The 20,412-nt window shown below is 45.6% G+C and overlaps 1 protein-coding gene across 1 annotated transcript; it reads right to left on the reverse strand.

Annotated features, from left to right (window-relative positions):
* Positions 1-3,819: 3,819 nt before the first annotated feature.
* On the reverse strand, positions 3,820-19,679 carry TMED10 (transmembrane p24 trafficking protein 10). Its single transcript, XM_015631709.2, has 5 exons — positions 19,404-19,679; positions 15,250-15,370; positions 10,860-10,933; positions 6,489-6,615; positions 3,820-6,040 (listed from the first exon to the last, which is right to left on the reverse strand). Exons 1-5 carry the CDS (start codon positions 19,629-19,631, stop codon positions 5,919-5,921), a joined length of 672 nt encoding a protein of 223 aa, XP_015487195.1. The 5' UTR covers positions 19,632-19,679; the 3' UTR covers positions 3,820-5,918.
* Between the last annotated feature and the right edge of the window lie 733 nt (positions 19,680-20,412).

A 20,412-nucleotide genomic window follows, 5' to 3' on the forward strand; every position in this document is an offset into this window, starting at 1 on the left:
TTTAGAGCTGAAGCTGCAATGACTTCTTTGTCATGAAGTATTTGCAAGCCCAATCTTAGGTTTGTGATTCATTTTCTTCACAAGTTATGCACATCATTGTTTCAATATTTTATTTTCAAAGTTCTGTGGTCACGGCTACAGGTGGGAAAGTGGAGTTGAGTGACAGAGAACGTTCACTTCGAGACAGGTGATCCAAAGCTCACAGGAGACCTCAGGAGCTAAAAGCACAAAGCCCTAAACCCAAGTGCAATGGAGCTCAGTTAGCTCTTATTTTACTACCTTGTGAAGATGCTTGAAAGAATGAACAATGCTCCTTGCAAGGTGCTGAAGGTTAAGGAGGTGTTTAGCATTATATGCACCTATTGTAACTTATACATCAATATCTGTCCTGCACTGAAACTATTTCCTTACAAAGTTGATGGAGCAGCAAAGACAGCAAGTCAGTTTTAGGATAAAGAATTTTGGAATAATGGATGAAAAAACTCAGATGTGTCTTGCTAAATATCATCTACTCCCTCCCTTGGAATGAGAGTACTTAGCAAAATGTCACCTGGCAAATACTAATATTTTTTTTTAAATCTACATGACAAAAATCTCATGAAAATGGGATTAAGGAATTTGGAACCGTTGTAGAAATTCAGAAGAATAATTGAAAAAGTCAATCTTCATTTTTCCTATTTGAAAAGTAGAGCTATCTTGACCATTATTATCTATAGTATCTCACAAATTCTTCCACAAGAAGTTAGGATCAGGTTTAGCCACCCCACAGCATTGCCTTTACTGCCCTTTAAGAAGCAGGCAGTAGTTCTCACAGCAAGATGCCCCTAAAATAAGTAGCAGTTGCTGCACACTCAGGTTTATTGGAATATGACTGAAGAATGCATACCTGACTTTATATTGTATTTTTTACTCAAGCATTTAAAGAAATCAGACCATCAAGCCCCCATCAAGGGGCAATGTGTCATTTTCCCTCTTGCAAAATGAGTATTGAAGGATGAATTTGGATAAAGGTAGGAAAACTGTAGTTTAAACCAAATCCTAGCAAGCATCTGCCTTACTTCAAAGATCTCATTCATGGTTTTCAGAGGCAAGGCAGGACATTGGTTATATTACTAAGGAAATATCAGCCCACATATTACAAGGAAAGATCAACCCACACTGAGAAAGAAGTGACAAGGCATCTACATGGTTAATTATAATTAAGAAGACAACACCATGTAAATCCTGTTACATATGTATAGCAAATACTTTATGTGTGAGGGAAGATTGTCCTAACAAAGTACACTTGGGGGGAAGAAAAGTCCAAGCAGCTGGTATGGGTGAGAAAATGCTAGAGGGTAAAACTCTACAGCAGGTCAGACCAGAGCTGCCACGGAACATAGCAGGAAAACACAATCACCTCATCTCCTCTGATTGCCTCGTCTATTGGCAGCTGTAGGAACAGCATCCACCAAATAACCAAGGAAAAACAAGTTCTTACCATTACAGTTCCAACAGAACATCTCAGTGCAGTTTATGCAAAGACCACGTAATACAATCGATTTGAAAGCTCAGGGGAAAGCTACCTCAGGAATACCAGCTGTGAAAGGAAATTAAGTGACAGGAAACCACAGAAGTGAGGAAAAGCAATGTGATCATGGTCCTGTCGTTGCTTTTTTAGGGGTTATGTGCCCCCAAAGGAAGTTATTCAACATGGACATTTTATTGCAGAAACTAAAATACAAGACAAATTAGTCCTTTAGGACACAGCAGCTTTCTCCAAACATGAGCTAAAGCAATGACCCTCATAGCAAAGATCACTGGGATGGACACGAAGAGATCACAGGTCCTCTGGCAGGCTGTGTCAGCGAGCTGGAAATGTAGATGCTAGTGCACTGAGTTCGAGGTGATAAAACACATGGACCCCTGGCAATAGAAGGAGCAAATGGGAATCTGTTACTAGAATTTTGCAGAAAGTTTAAGTCACTTCAGCTGCAGCTGAGCAGAGGAATTTCTAGCTCCTGCTGGTCCTTCCGCTGCAAAGAAAAATAGGATTCCTACAACACTACTGAGCAAATACAAATGTTTTAGTGCAGTACCAAAGGCTTGGGCTCACCTGCTTCAGGTTAACAAAAAGGTCCAAGAAAAGCCAACTGGCAGTTTTTCTAAACCCTCTGCTCTTTTCAGTCTCCTCAGAGAAAGGTTACCTGACTCTGGTCTTCCCAGCTACCACACCACCACATGCAGTGATTTGGGGGAAGAAAGAAACAAGCACAAGTCTGACAAATTTTCCAGGTGGATAAGGGGCAGCAGAAAAGACCTGCCAACACTGAACTCCTGTAGTCTTCACCAGACCCAACCTTTTTTTTTCTTCTCTGAAAGATTTATCCATTTCAGGTTTGTTGTCTCTCTTTCCCAATAAGCCACTTTCAACATAAGAGAAGTTCATTTCCCAAAGACTTTGTTCACTAAAATCATGGCCATCTTAGGCATCTGAAAGACAAGTACAGCAGAGGGACGCAACTACAGATATGGGAGACAGAAATATACCACATGAACTGACAGAGGTAAAGACAGGCCATGCTACTTTCCCAAACCTCTGCCTCAGGACCCGTCAAAACGTATGGGCGGTAATCCCCTCATAATCTTGACAGCCAGTTGCTAAACCAGTTTGAGTCAATGTCTCTCATCTGCCAATTAGAAGAAAACACAGATGTTGTACACTTGGGTTACTTCTCACATACCTGAGTAGCTTGTAAAAAATGAGCAAGCGTGTAAAATGTTCATCCCCTTTGCATATGTACGCAAACAGCAGCTGCAGTGGGCACCCTGTACAGGGTGCAGCCCACGCTGGCAGAGCAGGAGGTGGAATACACGAAGATATACCTTACTTAGGAATGCTCACGTGCTGAGTTAAGTACTGTGATAATTACATCGTTAGTCACATTGACAAGTGGGTGGAAGAGGCTGGAAACATCTGATGCAGTTTGCTACAGGCAATCATAGATTTACCAGTGATGCATCTGTCGCACACAAAGATGGGCTCAGACCCAAGCATCTGCAACAGCTCAACTTCAGCCTATTTCCCAGAAGTGAAATGGAATGAAGACACCAGCCCTGCATCCCCAGTGCCATAAACCAACCAAGACCCACTACCAACCTACCGCATGCAAGCAGCTGTTATGATTTCACATACCCAAAGTATTCATCTGGGAAAGAACTTGCAGAGGCTAATCCTTATCTAGAGATCTGGGGATTTCCCTTCCTGAAATTCTCCCTAATAGTACTAAGTAGTTATCTAAGATTTGTATGTCCCCAGTCTTGTTACGCAGCATATCTCACTTGGCTACTGCATAACAAAAGGCTTGCAGGGTCAGCAGAGATCTGCCTGCATTTCAGTAAATACCTAACCACTATCTTCAGTACCTGCCACTCACATGCTACCAACTCATCTCTACAACAGTTTTCAATCTCCTCCAAAGTACAAAACTAAAAGTACTTCTGTTTGTCTTAACAAAATTTTACATGAGAGCTGATGGTGAAAAATTTGATGTGGTACCCCAGAGCACCAGCCCTTGTTTCACTACCAGCCTCAAAATTCCTCCACATAATTAGGATAGGAGGAGGAAGAAAGGCAAAAATGGTAACCTGTATTAGGACACCTCACTTGCTGTGCTTGCAGGGAAGCTTGTGCACCCTTCCCAAGCCTAGAAGATATTGTTACTAGAGAAACCTAAGGCTTGTGAAGAGTCGATTTACTTGCTGCTTTCTGTGACAGGTCAACTTTCAGGAAACAGCAGACTGTAGGAACATGCACAAAGAGGACAAGACTCACAGCAACAAGGTGAGGTGGGTTGTTTTCCCCAAAAAAATTTTATTTGAGAAAGCTGACAAAAGTCCCCCAACCAGTCATTACAGGTAAATCCACACCAGTGCCCCACACCTGCTCCCCAGTAACTACACCAGTACAGTGAAGATCAAAACGTAACACCAGAACGATGACAGTGTAACAGCCACCTGGGGAACTTAAGGCCTCACCATCATACTTAAGATAACTTTGTACTCAGATAAGGATGGGGAGAGGATATCGAAACAGACAAGACTGGAAAAGCCCCTTTCTTGTACTGTCTTCTCAAGTAATATAAAAACAAAAGCAAAACCTTAACAGATCTACAGGCTTCAAACTGTAGGACCTAAAACCACCTTCAAATGACTTCTGTAATTCAGTCCTGTGGCACTGCTGCTGTTGTGCACTGTAACAGCTTTCAAAAACACACAAGGATAAAATGGATGCAAGGGCAGAGGAGTGGACTTAGGATCCTAATATGGCTTTATCAAAAAACAAACAAATTAAAAGCAATCAAAGTACTTGCAGTGGAACTAATAACTCCAGGAACCTGGGAATGGCAAAGAACTAATGTATTTAGATGACAGGAGATCATCTTTACATCCTCTTTTCCATTGTCTCACCCTGGACAACTGTTTCCTTCCTAGTAATACATCAGACTTGGGTCAGAAATTATAAAACTATGCTTTTTTGAAACTGCTAGGCTGGGCCCAGGGCCATGACAACCCCATCCCTACCCAGAAGTATGTGGACACAGGACACCAGAATGTTGTGCTGCTGAACCACTTGCTCTGAAGGAATGCAGAGACAATGACAGAATTGTAATCACTGCCTAAAAACTGCAGCAAGTCCAGGAAGTTAACCTGCCTTTTCCCTGCCTGTTTTATTTAACACAGTGCCATCTGGACAGCTGAGAAATGGCAAGAAGTTGCTGGCTCTTGCCATCTAGTACTGCACAGGAAAATAACAGTTCTGTTGAGGGCACAGTTCAGACTGCCCCCTCATATGTAGAGTTAGCCTATTCCCACCCTGTACTGCCTTTTTTTAATCCACATTTTTTCCAACTCCTCTGCTACCCTGCACAGCACTGTTTGTACCCTCAGACCTCAATGCAGGGTTCAGGCCCTCATGTGAGCATCAGCTCACCTTGCTCTGAGGTCTCATAAAATGGCATTCAGCCAGCTGCATGAATACATGAGAAGTCTCCTGCTCAATGTAAGACCAAGTTTCCTAGCATGACCTTCTCCCATCTGCTCTGTGACTGTATCTGACCGAGGCCTCCTGCACAAAAGGCTGTTCCTGACCAAGGTTTTCAGGAAAGCTGCTGCACCATTTCAAAACAAGAGAGGCAAATCCAAGACAAACGGGGAAGGGTGGGACAAGGCTGGATAGCTTATTTGAGCAAAGCAGGCTTCTTTCCAAGCTCAAACACACTTCCAAGCCTGCCTTAGAAGGCTCCCCTTCCTCCAGGCTGAATCACCATATGCTCAAGTGCTCTGACCTGTCAGCACAAAGACACCAGCTCCCACAGGGAGAAACACAGAGGTCCACAACAGGGACCAAACCTTGGAAAACCCTCTATTCTCAGGCCCTGCTGGAATGATGAATCCTATTGCTTTGCACTCATCTCCATTTGCTTGAGGCTTAGATCCCAGCTGGTGAGGACAGGGAATCCCCCTGCTCTGCCCCAGTGTGACCTGCATGCCACCTAAAGAGCGCAGCAGGGTCAGGTGGTTCTGAGTAACACTGCAGTCACAGACAGATGGGAGACATCATCAAGCCATGATTATAAAAGGAGAATAGACAGCGCAAAAAACTTGCTGCAGCTGTCATGGAAACATCTTTTTTTATTTAATCGCTGCCCCAGGAACACCCAAACCCATCATGACCTCCCCCACCCTCAACATCCAACAGGATTTCACAAGTCCCCCATTGCCTCCGATGTTCAGGCTCCCCTCCCCCTTTAGGGTCCAAGTTCCTCCAGAAAAGCTCCAGTCAGTGGGTATCATCTGTAAGATGGCTCCAGGAGGCCATGGCTAGGTCCAGCGGTGTCCAGCTGGGTCTGAGAGGAGGGGGAAGAAGATTTGCTCCTTTACTCAATCAGCTTCTTGGCCTTGAAGAAGCGACGCAGGTAGAAAACCTGCCAGGTGGCCAGTCCGATGAGACAGCACATGGAGAAAATGCTGAAGTACAGAACCCGGGTGTTTGTCGACTCTGAAACAGACAACAAACCACTGCACCTGAGTCTGGCATTACAGGATGCACCCCAAGGTGGCAAAGTTCCCAGGATTTCTTCTCCTCCACCATGCAAAAGCAAGATAACATGAAGGCAAGGGCACCTGATAACCAGCAGCACTTGAGAATAAAAGCAGAGGGAACAACAAGAAGGATAATAAGAGGGAACAAGGTGAAGCTGTGGTTAATGGGCAACATTGAATGCAGCAGAGTAATTCACATCAGGAATGGAGACAGAAAGAAATGATTTTTAGAGACAGAACAACAAGACTCAGTGCAGTGACTGCTTCAGGTTTCCCTTACTAGGTACAGAACAGGCAGAGACCACTATAATTGCTTGATCTCCAAATGCTGTCCTAATAACACATTTAGCAGAAATGAGGGGTTTTAGAGTTCCATCCCTCTGAAGGGGCACACAGACTCTCACCATTTGTGTCCCTCATCTCCTCTTCCCGTTTCTTCATATAGGCAAAGTCATTAACGATGGACTCGGAAAGATCTTCCAAGCGCCTCAATTCTACTTCCAGGGGTTTCAACTTCTCCACTTTAGCAATCTAGAAAACAGGAGAGTCAAATCACTGAACCAAAACCAAAAACTCCCACATGGGTTTTCACTGCCGGTTTGAACCACTCCTCCCCACACGCTACAGATCTGGGGCATCCTTCCCCTCGGGAAATACCTCTACAAGCCAGAAACTACCATTGCACAAAACACTATCACTTCTCCCACCTGTTTGCTGAAACACACTTTCCTACTACTCCTCCTACACAATGTAGGAGCACAACATGCAGGCAAGCACACTTCTTCCTTATTGGGCTTAATGTTAGCTTATTCACAGTTGGCTTCTGAGGAGTGGGTAGAAGATCTTGCCACATGACTAAACCTCCAGTGAGCGTAAGTCACAGACTGAGATACAGGTGACTAACCTGCATATCTGTACGATACAGTCCCACAGGCTCACAGGCTATCAGCACCGAGACTCCCTTTGCTAATGCTCTAGAAAGCCCAGGCAGCCCGGTTCCCAGGAGCAGCGGCTTGATTATGCCACAGGATCTCGGGTTTTTTATCATGCTCAGACGGAAGCCGCAGGGCAGCCCAGGCTCTCGGCAGGGAGCCCGCAGCCAGCGGGCGGCGCTGCGGGGCCGCTGCCGGGCCCGCTCCTGTCGGGAACAGCCCGCGTCCCTCGGGAACGCTGGAACATCGCTCCTGGGCACAACGCCGAGCCCCACGGCTCATGCGCTGGGTATCCAAAACCAAAAACCTACTGCAAAATTCGGTTAGAAAGCACAGCACGCAACAGCAACTGTTTGAATTGAATGTGTAGACACGTGTCTCTGCCCCAGTTGTAGCTATAGCCTGACACACGCGTTACATAAAACCTGTGACACAAGGACACTCAAGGGAAGCTAACTGCAATTCCTGACACTTCTGCAGCATGAGGTTTGGGTAACTGCGGTTCTTGCAGAGAATCTGTCACTATTACCAAGAAGTGACAGGCCCCTGCCATGAAGGCCAGATGCTGTGTCTCAGGTAATGCAGCAGAAGAAAGATGAGTTACAGCAAACACACAAAGCATCAGCAGTTCACCACCAGTCTCAGCCTCACAGGATTATTCAGATATAAGCTGCATGATGCTCATCTCTCAGTGATCCATGCTGACAGGCAGGCAACAGGGTACCCAGCATGAAAGAATCCCCAAAATGCCACTTCCAGAGGCAGCTCCCTGGGCAACAGAGGCAGAGCTGAAGAGATGCTCGTGACCAAATCGGTGCTAGCTAATCAGCCATTCCACTGAAGGGTCTCCACATGACACACACATCCTGGCAAGCAGCAAGCCATCAAACAATCATCTGAGGATTTTTCTGCTGAGGCAAGCTGTATATTAGAGCTCTGCCAGCACAGCAGTGTCAGTTTGGAGTGTGTTTGAGAGGAGGGGTAGGAAGGAGTAGGTTAACCCCCTCCTGCTTTCTAGCCAATAGGTTGTAATGACAAAATCCTGTGGCCTGGCCACATATCTGCCAGCAGAGTGCTTTGCTGAAAAACTGGCACCAATGTCTGCATGCCTATAGCCCAGACTATGCTGGCACTGCTAAAGCAGCAGGTCTGTAACACACACAAGGTCTTGAGTAGCTGTACTGACAAGCCAGCCCTGTGCTGACCAGCTCCATTATCTTCCTTGAGGGCTCATTTCCTCATTCACAGAAGGCTACAAGGGTTCCACTGGGAAAAAACAAGGTTTATCTGCTCCATCTACATCCCTGCAGCTGCTCTTAATAGATGCATCTACAAACATCTAATAGCTACTTTTAGTCCTGCATGTATTCCAAGATGTGTATCCTGAATCACGAAATCAATTAGAGTGGAAAACACCCCTGAGATCGAGTCCAACCTAAGACCTAAAACCACCATAACAACCAGACCATGGCACTAAGTACCATGTCCAGTCTTTCCTTAAACACCACAACCTACCTGGGCAGTCCTGGAACCTTTTACCCCTAATGAACCCAACATGCACAGCTGCTCCAAGAGATTTTGTAAAAAATGCCCACCAAGCATCTGAGATGGTGGAACATATCATTCCAGAAAGAACGTCTGGACCACCAGCACCAAGATAACAACTCCAATGAGCTTTCCAGAGATCACTTAAAGATTTGTCAAAGCCTAACTCTCTTCCTAGCATTGAAAGAAATACACTATAGCCAAGAATTGACAAAGAATAGTTGATGTGGAAAAAACCCTAGATCATCAAGTATTCTTAGTGCCATCAGAAATCTTTTCACTTTTCTATATCTTCATTTCTACTTCTTGAATGGATAAAGTTATTCCTCCCAAATCCAGATAACTAAGGTATGACATTGCAATTAGATCTTCTAATCCAGCTTAACTATTCCAGCTGCTTTACTCCAAGAATGCCTGGATCTATGAAAGTTTATGAAGCCAGACTTAGACAGTATCAGTGACCCTCATTAAACTCCCTGAATCAAGTCTCCTTGCAGCAATTCAACAAGAAGAACTACGGCTGTACAACAGGTCATTGGTACCCAACAACACATGAACATCACAAGCAAAAGGCTCAGAAAGGCTGGAATTCCATGAGAGAAACCTGAGCAACACTCCTGCCCTCTGAGGCCTTACAGCAACCTGCCAAGTCAAAGCTCACAACTTCTACAGCAAACTGAGAAGAAAGATGGTGAAAAAAAGAAAACACACTGCAAAGCAGTGTCATTAAACATCTATAGCAGCTGTACAAACAATAAATCAGTTTGAGTCCTTTGCAGACATGCTGCTCAACAAGGCTCAATACAGTCTACCACTCTGAGAGATCCTCACAAGTCAAGGATGCTTGCTGGGGCTGCCAAGATCTGCATTTGGTACCAAGTAGTACTGCAAGTCTAAATTCTTCGTCTCTTGTACTCATCCATGGATCTTTTCCCTCAATGAGCATGAGAGATGCATTTATTCCAAGACAGTTTTATCAGTACAACCGGTGAGTATGTAGATATACAGGCATAAGAGAACCTTTCTGCACAGCTACAGTGCTTCTTGGTAGCACTACAGTAATGTAATTCTGGAGTATGCTCTGGGGTGGTATTTAAGGGGATTCTGTACATTTAGCAAATATAGTCCTTTCAGTTACACTGTCAGAGATTCACCCCAAAAAATCTCAACATCTTGCAATCCCTCAGCAGCAGGTTGACAGACAGCTGGCCCTATGAGTGCTCCACTCTTCCCTGACCCCAGGCGCATTTTTACTCTCCATGTAGGATGTGCTCCAGACTGACTTAAACTATGATTCCTCTGCTCCTCCCTGACCCCAAGCACCTCCTTACAGCCCACACAGGAAGTGCTCCCAACCAATTTAAATCACATAAGACCAGACAGCCCAAAGTTTGAAAGGATATAGGAACACCAGCACAACCATCTCAGAAATTTGTTAATTTTCTATCTGGAACTATGCACAGCCTCCTCTGCTTCCTGCTCTCCTCTTTATGGCATATCCCATGCTCTTATGCTCAGTGGACAGAGCAATCATTTGTGAGACTCTTTCTTCACCAATAATTCTCATTTTCTTAGGCACAGGCTCTGTACTGGGGAATGAATGATCCCAAATTCTATTGAGGCAAAAGCATGATAGCTGCCATAAAAATTCAACATTCAAACCAGTCAGGACTGTCTCAGCGACAAAGTAACTGCTACTCTACACAGCTGGCTCTTGGGTCTAAGCAAGCTGTGTCCTCCTAAGATGGAAATGTTTAGGTTTTTATGACTATTTCCAATGTCACACCTTCAAACCAAATACCCATTCCACAGCAGCTACTACCCTGCCAAACACCTTTACATTGATACACTGCCAGTTCTTAGAAACACACAAGTGCCATTTCAGGCTTGCTGAGCCAGTACATCTTACAGGCAGGAAGGTAAGATCAGGAACACTGAAACTTGACCTTTAAGAGAAGGTCTGATATTAACTTAAAATGACCTCTGCTGCTGGGGCTGGGGAAACTTCACCTCTCAGTGTCTTGTTGCCTTTAATGCCTATGAAGCTGGGTCATGCTGTCCTAGCAAAGAAATTCACACATTAGGCTCCAGTTCCCAGAACACAGAATCAATTCTAGTTGATGTTTGTATTTTTTTTTTTTTCCCTACCATAACAAAGCTTCGCTGCAATTGTAGTTTGCAGACAGGCTTACATCACCACTGGGAAAAGAGCTTCCCATCACGAGCCCAGATCTACAAAAGGCATCACGTGAGTGCTGGGAAAGGGGAGCCTGCAGTGCAGGCAGCCAGGGAACATACCTCCTCGTAGTTCTTTGCTTCAACGCCATGCTTCATATCCAGAGTCACGAGCTGGTCCGGCATCCTCCCTGTTCCTGGAAGCATAATGAAAGGATTCCTTGTGTGAAACATTCAGCCTGCCAGGAAATCACCAGCTCTTCCCACCAGTGAGGAAGAACTCAAATCCCTCCCCCCCGCTCCCTCCATGTCTGCAGCTAACTGCGGAGGCAGCACAGTCCAGCCTAAAAATACAGAGACTTCACAATAAATCCTGGCTGAAGGAGAGCCTCCCAAAGATAATGAGAACAAGCTGTAACTAAAAGCACTCACTGAGTGTCTACAGGATGCAAATCACTGTAAAAACTGCAGAGGACTAGAACATGAACACCAGCTGCTATGAGACAGCCTAGTGAAAGACAAGTCACCAGAGGGACAAATATTCAACTGGGAAGCCCACGTTCACAGGAAGTGAACCAGCAATTTGTCAAGGTTACTGGGGCTGTAAACGGCTTTACATTCATTCAAAGGAGCGAATGATAAACTGCTCCAGCTGAGGAGCATGGCATGTAAGGGCTACTGACCCTCACATGCTGGAATGCCTGCAGAAGCCAAGACAATTCCTTTACCAACCATCTCAGATACCCAAAAACCACACTGCTAATGCAAGCCCCAAGAGAGCAAGAGGCTTCTGAAGCTGGGAAAACACTGCCTCAGAGAGCTGCCAGCTGGAGCTGCACAAACAGCACACAAGGTTGCAGTCATCAGCACAGTGAGTATCTTTCAAGGCTGTAACCCCCAGGCTAGGGAAAGTTGTGGCTTAGAGCTTCTTTCAACTGCTACAAACTGTGACATCTGAGAACGTTCATAAGAGGGAAAAAAAACGTCTAAGACAGTCATATCAGATACTTTCAAAAATGCTGCACATAGCTTACCTGAGTATTATTCTCTACTATACCACCCACCAAGAAAACGTCTGTATGTAACACATTTCCAAATCCCAGCATGTTGGGACATACAGCTGTCCTCAACTGGCTGCCAGCAAAACACAAGGTCTGAATTTACTTAAACTATGAATTTCAGAGTCTTTATCCAGGAACATGTCCAATACTCACATTTTGTCTTAGAAGACTGATAGGTGGGCATTACCTCAGTCCACAAACAATTTCAGTGTACAGTTTATAATGGATTACCCCAGTTGGAAAATATTCCAGATTTTCAATACAATATCCCCAAATTTTTTCTCTACCCACTCACTGAACAGCTCTTCAACACCAGAGCAGAATCACCTTCTGCTGCTAGCAAGACAATGAATAACCTACTTACAAAATGGTGCATATCAATTATAAACAGCTTCTTGTGTCTCCTTATGGGAAAGCACTATACAAGACCCCGAAAGATAATTACGACTAGGAAGGAATTTTATTGTTTTCTTATGAAAGACCAGTTACTGTAAGAAACCCTTGAAGTCCCAGCACTGTTCTTTAACAGACAGGCTGTACACAACCCCCAGTGCTCCTTTCCCCAACCACAAGTTTTGACTGCTTATGCCACAAACGTTACTGGCATGCATGGAGACAGACAGGTAGGACAGACAACAGTAGTTGCAGAAAAAAAATTCACAGCACACAGTTCAGTGAGAGTTTTTTTTTAATGGTGCTCAAATTATAGCAACTTGAGTTGAGAGCTAAAGTTTGCAGGAAGAGATGAGAAAGATGAAAAGGCCAGTGAACAGAACTAGAAGAATTAATTTGCTGAACTGGAAGGGAGAGCTGCCAAGAGGCAGTAAGTAACCAGAAATCTTAAAGCTGCCAGGTGCAAAGGGATGGACAGCAGACATTTTGCAAGAGGTTAACATTGTCAGGAACCGGCAGGGAAAAACTCAAGCTGCTCTCCTGTAAGTTTACTAAGCCCAAGGCAGCTCCCTTCACATTCATCAGATCCTTAGAAACCCCTTGCTTCTCCTTCAGCCAAGGCTCATCTGAGCAGGCTGGATCAGCAGCAAATAAAAAAACAGTCAAGATTCAAAGATCATGAACTAAACTGACACCTAAACTCCTCATGTCTTCAAGAGATCATCTCATCTGAACTGTTTTCTTGGAAATTAGGGGAGCTCTTAATTTGCAAAGTCAGTGGAAAAGTGGGATGGTGGAACTGAACATCAAAAAGTTTTCCCACAGGAATTCCAGAAAAAATGAGTCCTAACACTCTTAAGAAAGTTTGGGAAGAGAAGAATTACAGAAGGAGCCTTCAGTCAAAGATTAGCAGACAGGAGAGCCCTAGAGGGAAATTCAGTGAGGCCATGAGAGTAAATGTGCCTGGGAGCAGAACAGTGCTCAGGAAGACAAGACCATTCTGCCTGGAAGAGGGTAAAAAGCCCATTATGCAAATACAGCTCCAAGAAGCACCCTAAGAACTTCTCCACTCTAATAAGGTGAACCTTTGATATAAGATCTCCTTCTCACTTCCTCTTCCTCATTTCTGTGGTTAGGGATTGAGAAATCCCAGTTGCTTGAACCCCTCAGATCCAACAGCTCTAGGCTTCCTCTACCAACAGTTCATCTATTTCAATACTCCACAAACATCCACCTCGGCTGCTGCCTGAAGTCCTGATTACTCACTTCATAAGACCAGGAAAAAGACCCTAACTTTTAAAGAGATATGAGGGAATTAAACAGATTTGGTAAGTTGCCCCACTCCCATGCTGATCTTATAGAGGAAACAAGGTACTTCCTTGTGACGTGGTTACTTCTTTCTAAGTACCTTAACCAAGTCCTGCAGATGATCAAGCCTCAGAGTGTCATGTCCCTTACTTAAATAATTCCAGCACAGACATGGAAAGTCTGGAGATACTCTAGGCGGAATTTGGGACACCTGGGTCCAAAAAGAAAGCCTCCAAAAGAGGCTCCAGTTCTCAGTTGGTGAGCTCTAGATTTTGGCAGCTCAGTGCCCCACAGGTCATCAAGGCAGAAAATGCATTTAGAAATACTTAATCCTCAACCATATTGAAAGCTTTAAAACAAACTTGCAACAAGGGAGGCAGGGAACAAACATTTGCTACAGTCAAAACAGTTGTAAGGGGCTCAGTCTAGGCAAGAAACCTCTGCTCAAAAGCACCGAACCAAGAGTCTAGACACAACTAAAGAAAGAAACCTTTCCCAGTTCAGTGTGTGATCACATGGAAGCTATGAAAAGATTTGCAGGACTGTCTGGAGACTTCTCAAATACCCAGGTGTTGGAAAGTAAATAGCATGAGTGACTCCCAGATGAGTCACTAGTGCCTGCATGTCTCAATGTGTTAAGGGACATTTGGAAGTCCTACCTGTGGAGTAAAATAAAAACATAATCCTGAGCACTTGGGGTCACTATTTTATCTGTAAAATACCACAGGTGTTACAAGCCAGATACCTCCCAATTCCAGCAAACAATATAGCCTTCTCTTTCTGTAAAATTCTCTTCAACTTGCAAACTGTTTGCATCTTATGTATGTAGCAAAACCAGTAAAACGGCAGCTGCCTTTCAAATGATTTCAGGAATGCTGCTAGGAATACTCTGTGAAACACTCTGGGGTCTTTTAGGATAAGACCTAAGAAAAACTGGGCTCAAGGAGCAGAACTCTGACAGTAACCATAAAAAGATCTAGCACCTACAAACTTGCATGCGCTCACACCACCACTGATGAGACCAGAGCCCACATGTTGCCACTTTCAGCATGTTTGTCCTGAAGTTGAGATGGGCATTCAAAGCAGTACATGCGTCACACTCACAGGAAACAAGCCTCTGCATTCGTTAGGCAACCATCCTTGTAGCACAAATGCAAAGCTGACATCCTGCTCATTTCCCCTTCCCTTTATTGACCACTTAAAGAGCAGTTGTGGGTGCAAATCAGGGACACATTTTCTATACACACACAATCCAACCTCATTAAATAGCTGTCAACCTATCGCAGGATAGCAGCCAAGAATACATTGTGCATAGATCACATTCAACCAAATGGGGAAAAAATGGCCTGCTGGGGTGAAAGAGAGGTCCTGGAGATGATGGCACCCAGCTCTGTCCTGGCTCAACTGCAAGATGGGGAGAAGTATGAAACTGGCAGAAGAAATGTGGTTTGCTCACTGGTACTGCTGCTCATTGCAACTGTGGTGACCTCTGCAGGAGAAATGCCCAATTCCCCTTTCAGAGGAAACCCAAGTGCTTTACACAACAGCCACGGAGGATTACTTCAAATGCAACACACAGAGCGGATGTTCTGCAGTGAGACTGGCCACAACCTCCAGAAGATCAGCTCTAAAAGTCAAAATGTGTTCTGGGGACCACACTCAGGATCACTTTACTTGTCTTCCTAACCCACATAGCTACATAAACTTAATCAGAAGCTAGAAACAGCCAGCACATCTTTCATTTCACTTACCCACAGGAAGCTTGCTCTCAAAGCAGGCCTCAAACATATCATAGTCCTCAGTGGTGAAGGCAAACTTGCCCTTGGTGGCATCCTCCTTGGCATACAGGATGTGCCCAGCCGAGTCAGTTATCTGTAAGAGGGAGAATGAAGGTAAGAAACAGCACTTTGCTGCTGTGAGCTCATGCTGCCTGTGCAGCAAGAGTAATCCTAGCCTGCCCTTTGGATCTGCTGCCTTCTCCTTTCAACAGTTTTCCTCCTTCTTTGTGACTATATCAATTCCTCCCTTCCTCATCCACACACCAGGAGCTGACAAAGTCAGAGTGACTATAAAATAATTATTGACTCTTAGATCCAAAAAACCGCCAACCAACCAAAAAACAACCACCACCAAAAAGAAACCACCACCAAAAAGCAATTGAGCAACGAATCAAAAAAAATCCCAAACTGAAACCCACATTAATTTCTCTTCCTCTTATGAATCCCAAATACAGACTACATGTAAGAACTATAGCTGAACCAAACTGTCATTCATTGCCTTTATTTTGCAAGTAAAATTCATGAATTCTCATAGCAACAGATATAGGGAGAAGTCTTATGGGATAAAACAGTCACATTCCCCAGAAGATGAAACTGAGAAGGGTACATCTAGTCCTCTAGAAATGGATCATGAGTGTAGCCCTGAATTGCACAAAGTTTGGGTGCCAAGACCCATGAAAGTGGCCACTTCAGAGGACAATTCAGACAGCACAGACAGAATAATGATTGCTTTGCACTAACTCCATAAAACTAAGAATAGGCAAAAACTGTGGAAGACCTACAAAAATGCTTCAACAAAGAGTATAAAAATAAAGGACACACATTTCATGACGCAAACTTGAGAATAATTGTGTTCAATTAGAGGTTCCATCCAGCTGAAACACTCTGACCGAGGAAAGGGGTGAAAAAACCAGAAGGTGTTACAGCACTGCGTGAAAATTAACAGTGTGTATTCCACTGGAATGCTTCCCATTTTCCCTTGATGCTAATTTTTAACAGGTATGTCTGAAACAGCATGGACACCAAAGTTATTAGGGGTCTTTGAAAATCTTAGAGATGAAGAAAGGAAAAAGCTTGGGAATAATTTTAAAGGTATATAAGACCAAAGTACACAAAATAATATGAGGCATGGAAAAGGTAAGTCAAATATTCTACCTGACTCCAGCCTTTGTCCCTCTACAAAGGCCATGCAAAAGGACTACGTACCCAGAACTATTCTAAGGAAACATTCTTTACTCTTATTAGAGCACCTAATTAACTCTCTAGCACTGGATTTGAAACAAGTGTGGACCTACTCATGGATGAGAGTAACTGCATTAGGCAGGAAAAACAATCAAGTATATAAATTCTCAAACTTTATGGTATAAACCATAGCAGGCAAGACTTTAGGAACAAGCTTCCTCTATATACAGATCATCCCACAATGGCCTGTTAGGGGATTTGTTGTAGCTGCCCCTACGTACATTGTCAGTGTCCAAGAACCAATGAGAAGCACTGTTCTCTGTGCAGCAGCTCAGCTCAGAGCTGTACCCGTTTTCAAGTGGCAAGCAGATGAGAGCACACCTGTGCAGTCATCTGTGCAGCAGTGCTGTGCTGCCCTGCCCTTGCCACAAGCCACCAGCTCCCTCCTGTCTAGAAGCCACAGGCACTGCAAGGCACTGGGAAGCTTGGCCCAAGTGAGCAGGCCTATCTGCAGCAGAGGACTGTGTATGTTTGACCATGCCAACACAATGTAAAAGCCTGTGATTTGACCACCACATGGCACGTGCTGTTTAGTGGAGCAGTCATGATTAACCAAAATTCCTTATCAGCGCAACACCATACATTTTGCACACCGGGTTCTCCATCACAAAAGTAGTCAGAACAACACAGCTCTCAGATGCCCCTATTATTTTGAGCACTATTTTCCTCTGCCTTTGTAGACACCAGAACTAATCTTCATGCAGCTTGATCCATTTTTGCCCTCTGCAGCTCATGAACAGCACTCTGGACAGTAAAAGCTCTGCTATCCACTTTCATCAAAACTGAATAGCATTAACCAAATCAGCCAAATACACTGCCCATTCTGCCGGGTGTGCGAGGGCGGGAGAAGCTGATAATAGCCCGGCCAGAACGCTTGTGGGGGAGTCGACCTGAAAGGGATTTTTCATGCTATTCTAACGTTATTTACGGTAAGGCAATCCCCTACAGACAGGGCATTGTTTGCCCTTGACAAACAGCCCGATACCGTTGGGCTCGACAATGGGGCAGAGGCACGTGGCTGCCAAGAGAGCTCAGGGGCCCTCGGCCCCCCCGCAGCAGCCAGCTGGCAGAGCCAGCGGATTCCTGCAACACAGAGGGTGCCACTGTTAGAGCTGGGTGATCACACACACAAATCTCAGCTCACCGGCAGGAACCGAACTGAGCCTGGACAGAATTAGATACCAACCTCTTCCCTCCTCTGTTTGGTGGCCCGATCCAAGGGGCCACAGCAGACCATCCAGTGCGGAACACTGAGTACCTGCAGACATCATGTCCTGAACTGACCCTTCCCACACAGACCACAGTGAAAGCAGGTACCTATCAGAGAGGTTCCAGCACTTATAGCAAGCACTGCATATTGGAAGGACACAGGACACCGGAACAATAAGAAGGAAAGCAAGAGTTGCATACGTTACTTTTTCTCCTTTGTAGCTTTTTAAACTATACAGGGCTTTTAAAAATTATTTCATTTTATGGTTCGAACAAAAAAGAAATTCTATAAGCAGTACCACCCTGATACCAGCTTCATCAGCAAAGCCAACCAAGACTCAAACATGGGATTCACTGGTTCACCATCACCTCCTTAGATAAATCCTGTGTCAGAAAAGTGAATTTTGGAAGAGACCTTGGGGTCACCTGACCTAAGAGTGGGCAACCTGAGAACCAGGAGGCTTGGTTACCAAGCAGTAAGAGACAGATGGGAACATGGCACTCCAACTAAAGTCCAGGTGCCTTACCAAGCAAATACTACATCAATATTTTAAAGCCTTAATGCTGCTTGGCTCTGCCTGTACACAAACAAGTTCTCTCTCACAAATGATGCAAGAACAAAAGAACATGATTTTTAAAAAAGACTACAGAAGAAGCCTTCTCTAGCCATAACCAAGCACAACTGACAATAATGCCAGGGCCTTCAGGCATTGGTAGGCAGATGCTGGAAAGGCAACCTGATTTCAGCTCTAAAATACTCAAGAACACCAAGCTCAGATCCTGAGCAGACCATTCGACTTCTGTTTGCATTCTTACTACTGAAACCTTTGGGAATGTAGACAGAAATAAAAAAGGGACAGAAGGCTGTTATGAACTCGCTATTTAGCAACAGACCTTATTCAGCTAGGTTGGAATTTTGAAGAAAGCCTAGGAAAAGCAGACTGTGGGCAGAATTAAAGTGAAGCTATTGAATTAAAGTGAAAGTGTTGAAGCTTTATAGTCGTGTCACACATGTGTATTAGTCACGTATATTCTACCAACCCTGTACTTCCTAAAGATCCTTCAGGATAATTTTCTTCCCTGCAGCAAACATCTGCCCAACTAAAATCCATGGAAGCCACGACACAGCAAGATGAGAACAGCCATTCTGTGTACCAGAACACGGTTTCTCAGCCCCCATTCCACTGTGCCAGGATCCCGTTGTGCCAGGCCCTACGCATGGAGGGAGCCCTTGGAAAGCCACGTCACCATAACCCTTTCCTGCTCACACAATGTCAGCAGCCTTGGTACAGCTTTATCGGAGCGGCCCATCTCGCCGGGCACCGGATAATCTGCATCGTGTGCGGATTAAATGGCAGACTGCGGGACGGGCCGCTTCAACTCGATCTTTGGGAAGAAAAAGCTCCTATTTGGCTCAAGCTAAAACGCTGCCCTGGTCCCTCGCTGCCCAGCACCCGGAGCTCCTGGGCAGGCTGGTGGCCCCTAGCAGAGGGCGAGTCCCGCGGCGCGGCGCAGGCCAGGCGGCTGTCGGCTCACGCGTGGGCCGGTGTCACGCGTGGAACACGTCACCCCTTCCTTCCGTCCTTCCTTCCCCGCCCCGCACGGCCGGCGAGGGGAGGCGGGGCCGCGCCGCCCGCCCCGGCCACCCCCGCCCCCCCGGCCGGCGGGGGCCGCACCTTGAGGTTGGCGGAGGGTCCGGTGGAGGAGCCCGGCGGGGCGCTGATCTCGTACTCGCCCGTGACCAGCGTGTCGCGGTGGATCTCCTCCCGCAGGCACTTCCGCGCCTTGCCCGGCAGCTGGAAGGAGATGGGCCGCGCCGGGCCCGGCAGCAGGAGCAGCAGCAGCAGCGGCAGGAGCGGGGCCCGCCCGAGGCGGGGGCGGCCGGGCAGCGGCGGCAGCGGCATGGCGGCGGCTCCGAGTGCGGCGGGCCGGGCCTGCCTCCGCCGCACGTGACCGCCGCCAACGCCGCCGTGCGTCAGCGCGGGGCGGGGCCAGGGCGGGGTCTCGTGAGGGAGTGAGGGCCGCGGGTCTGGGGCCCGACGCCTGACCCTTCCAGGAGGCTGTTTCGTTATAAAACAAATGAGTAATGAAGTTAATCCAGTAATAGCGGACGGAAACGAGTAATAATGGTTTCGCTGGTTTAAGAATTGGAAAATTAGAACAAAACCAAACCGTACTTTGAGGCGGAGGAGCATTCTAGGGATGGATGAGCAGTGTGAATTTCTGTGACACCGCCTCGCGGCTGAGGTCCTTCACTGGGAGAGACACTTGCTGTTCATTGTGTGGGTTTTTTTTCATTTTTGAGGAGTAACTTCCCTCTTGACTTCTTCACACAAGAAAATTCAATTTTATCAGATGTCCCACTTCTTTGCGTCAATGTCTTGCAAATACCATTCAATAGGAGTATCCAAGTGTTTTTAACAGCAAATAAAATTATGATGATTTTTGAAAGCAGCATTACTTTTTTCTCTCCTTTCCCAGCATATACCCAGATCTACTTTCTCCTTTGTTTCCTCCTGACATATTTTACTCTTTAGGAAGACGGCATTAAGCGACCACTGACCAGCTTTGTGCTGCTGTTTTCCCTGGAATCACATCCTCTCCATTCCCAGCCTCCTGGCCTGGTAGTGGAGCTGCCAGGAAGAACGCACACAAGTGGGAGCAGTGACTTGTTCTGCAGCGTAA

The sequence above is a fragment of the Parus major genome, chromosome 5 (assembly GCF_001522545.3).
Source record: "Parus major isolate Abel chromosome 5, Parus_major1.1, whole genome shotgun sequence".
Classification (NCBI taxonomy): Eukaryota; Metazoa; Chordata; class Aves; order Passeriformes; family Paridae; genus Parus; species Parus major.